General features: G+C 37.7%; 2 protein-coding genes across 2 annotated transcripts in view; both read right to left on the reverse strand.

Annotated features, from left to right (window-relative positions):
• Positions 1 to 361, reverse strand: part of LOC122267398 (pro-resilin-like) — a 612-nt gene extending 251 nt beyond the window's left edge. The window contains exons 1-2 of the mRNA XM_043037439.2: positions 326 to 361; positions 1 to 201 (exon numbers count right to left, since the gene is read on the reverse strand). The exon at positions 1 to 201 is cut by the window's left edge and continues 251 nt beyond it. Coding sequence (XP_042893373.2) covers positions 1 to 201; positions 326 to 337 — 213 coding nt within the window. The 5' untranslated portion in view covers positions 338 to 361. The remainder of the gene's footprint in view (positions 202 to 325) is intronic.
• Positions 362 to 1,790: 1,429 nt separating this feature from the next.
• LOC122267397 (pro-resilin-like) lies at positions 1,791 to 2,619 on the reverse strand. Its single transcript, XM_086544710.1, has 2 exons — positions 2,568 to 2,619; positions 1,791 to 2,193 (listed from the first exon to the last, which is right to left on the reverse strand). Exons 1-2 carry the CDS (start codon positions 2,577 to 2,579, stop codon positions 1,861 to 1,863), a joined length of 345 nt encoding a protein of 114 aa, XP_086400836.1. The 5' UTR covers positions 2,580 to 2,619; the 3' UTR covers positions 1,791 to 1,860.
• Positions 2,620 to 3,082: the final 463 nt, after the last annotated feature.

A 3,082-nucleotide genomic window follows, 5' to 3' on the forward strand; every position in this document is an offset into this window, starting at 1 on the left:
GGGAAGGCGAACATAGTAGGAACCCTGAGTGAAGTCTCCATCACGAGATTCCTGGTGGCCGAAGTCATTACCAGAAGGTGGATCGTTGACGGCGTAGTTGAAGTCGTACTTAGCAGGTCCGAAGGCAGGACCTGGGGCTCCGTAGCCGTAGGTTTGAGGGCGAGCGAGGGCAGTGGCCACAAGAGCGAGGAGGGCAAGTACCTGAAGTATTATAAGTTGATAATTTATAATGATTTATTTATTTATTATTCCAATTCTACGTGATAGGAAACATTTTGAAAAGGATAATAAGGAAAGAGAGAAGAAAGAGCCAGAAAGAGCTTACCTTAAATGTCATTTTGTTTGAATCTTGTGATTTGACTGAGGAAAAGAGCAAAACATCCTGCTTTTATATATCTGAAGACGACTAAACTCCTCCCACTAGATTACGTCAGGATGATTCCTCGGGTCAAAACAGGTCTCGACGCACTTGCTTAATTCTGAGGCTGCCAGCCTACACCGTGATACCTTTCCATGTGAAGCGTGACAATATATGCTAAGTATTTATATATATGATAATTAGATACGCTGTATATCTTTCCGGCATAATGTAGGGAAAATTAAAAAACAGCTCCGTGTTCCGTTCTTCTATATGGATACATAATGTATACACACACACACACACACACACACACACACACACACACACACACACACATATATATATATATATATATAACATCTGATAGCTTTCAATATAATTCAAATATTTATTGAATGGATATACAGATATTTTCCCTTTCAGTGTCACTCGGGTACAGATAAAAATGTAATCTGACTAGAAAGAAAGAATACTCTAAGTAAGCAATATCTTTTATAAAAGAATTCTGACCATAATAACGAGTACTGAGTACTGCTAAACGCCGAATCGTTTATTTAAACATTATGTACGTTTTAAACAATTTTGCATTCTGCCTGAAGTCTGATTTAGCATAATCATCAATTCCTATACTAAAGGTATATATAACCCAATTGGGGATTCTATTTCATATATTAACGTTTGTCCTCTCTTTCGAAACATATCTATGCATAGATTGATCGTTTTTTGTATGGACATGTGTTGTATGTACATCGAATTATTAAATATAAGCTTTTATTTTATCAAGTTTTCCTAATCCTCATGGACTTCAATTAATGGGTTATCGGGGTAGGTTAAGCCGTCTGGTTAATACAGTGACAACACGCCGGCCTCACATCATCTTGGTCGGCAGATCGAGCCCCGTCCAAGCTCGTGAATTTCTACTGTCGCCTGGCGGTTACTTCTATGGCTAGACACCACGTTGGGTAAGGCGGGCTCGCCATAGTGCATATAGGCCTAGCTAAGTATCTGCTCCATATATCTGGCTGAAGCTTATCCTCATGGTATATATATATATATATCAATATTAATAATAATGATAATAATAACACTGATGATAGGTAAAACAGTTGAGAAATAAATCCTCTCTGATTTCTGACTGGCATATAACTTTTTACTCATTGTAGACTCTATGTTAATACTAAAACTAATAGATGAATTGACTGACTATTATAGGTATTTTGATTATATGTTTCTGTGTTATATCATGGTGTAACGGCTATTGCATCGCTCATCACCAAATGCACTGTACAAAAGGTGTTCATAAACAGGGCCCTAAAATATTTCCGAAGCCCGATCCACCAGTGATCCAAAAGAAAGCACTATTGTAATCATTACCAATGTACAACAGAATAGCTTATCTAAATATTATTGGACCTAATGAAATATAATAAATGTTTATGCTCTTTATTACTATATCTATATGTACAAAAGTCGTATATTAATATCATGATAGATATCTTTTAACCATAGGTAGGGGCAGGTGTGTAAGGACGTGGCTGGTTTGGGTATTGGGCCTGACCCTCGTAGCTAACCTCTGCCACGAAGCCCGAGTCTCCCTCGACATTGTAGTTGACTGTCTGCAGACGACCGTCGGGAAGGCGAACATAGTATGAACCCTGAGTGAAGTCTCCATCACGAGATTCCTGGTGGCCGAAGTCGTTCCCGGATGGTTGGTCGTTGACAGCGTAGTTGAAGTCGTACTTGGCAGGTCCGAAAGCAGGGCCAGGGGCTCCGTAGCCGTATGTTTGAGGATGGGCAAGAGCAGTGGCCACAAGGGCGAAGAGTATGAGAACCTGCGTCATTAAAAAAAATAGTATTAGTTTTATGACTTCAAAACGTAGGCAAAGGATGTTAGATGCATCAATTTTTTTTTTTTTTTTTTTTTTTTGGGGGGGGGGGGGGAACTTAATGGTACACAGCAGTAATGATTTACAAGCTGATTCTAAGACTCCTTTGACTTGTCCCATATCGGAGTGGAGAACCACTAATATGTTATTCAAGTTTCAAAATCATGAGGTTCCCCAGGTATTATGCAACGAAAATTGAAACTTTTTCTAAAGTTGCAGTTGATATTCATAAAGTTAACTAGAACAATGAATGTGATACAATCCAATATTTGGGGTAATTTACCTTCTGCTTGTATTACAATATGAAAACAACAACAAACCTTGAATGCCATTTCGTCTTATTGCTGTGTTGTGAATGAGAAAGATATCTCTATTATGATAAAAGCAAGTCCACCTTCTTTTATACACCTGGTGAAGGCTAAACTCCTCCCCCAAGATGACGTCAGGATGATTCTTGGGTCACGATAGGTTTTCCACTTACTTGGCTGATTCTGAAATTGTTCCTGCATTTTTCCTCTCCATGATACTTAACATGTGGCTTGCCTACTTAGTAAAGATTTCGCACACGAGATGACCACTTAAGATGAAACATACTTTATAGATATAAAGCGAAATAATGGTTTCACACAGGAATTTAGATTAAGAAATATAAATTGTAAGCATTAACCATTGCCTTGAAATATAATCCATTTATTTCTGAAATGTAGTCCAATTATTCAATAAGTAAATGTTAGTAGAGGTGAATGCCTTCAATTTTTCCTTCCTAGAAATATACATTTAGACTAAAATGCCGTGTAAACCCTGGTCCATTTTTTTTTTTTTTTTTTTTAAGTTA

This window comes from Penaeus japonicus, unplaced genomic scaffold (genome assembly GCF_977035675.1).
Source record: "Penaeus japonicus unplaced genomic scaffold, GWHDUDI00000001_assembly GWHDUDI00000002, whole genome shotgun sequence".
Taxonomy (NCBI): Eukaryota; Metazoa; Arthropoda; class Malacostraca; order Decapoda; family Penaeidae; genus Penaeus; species Penaeus japonicus.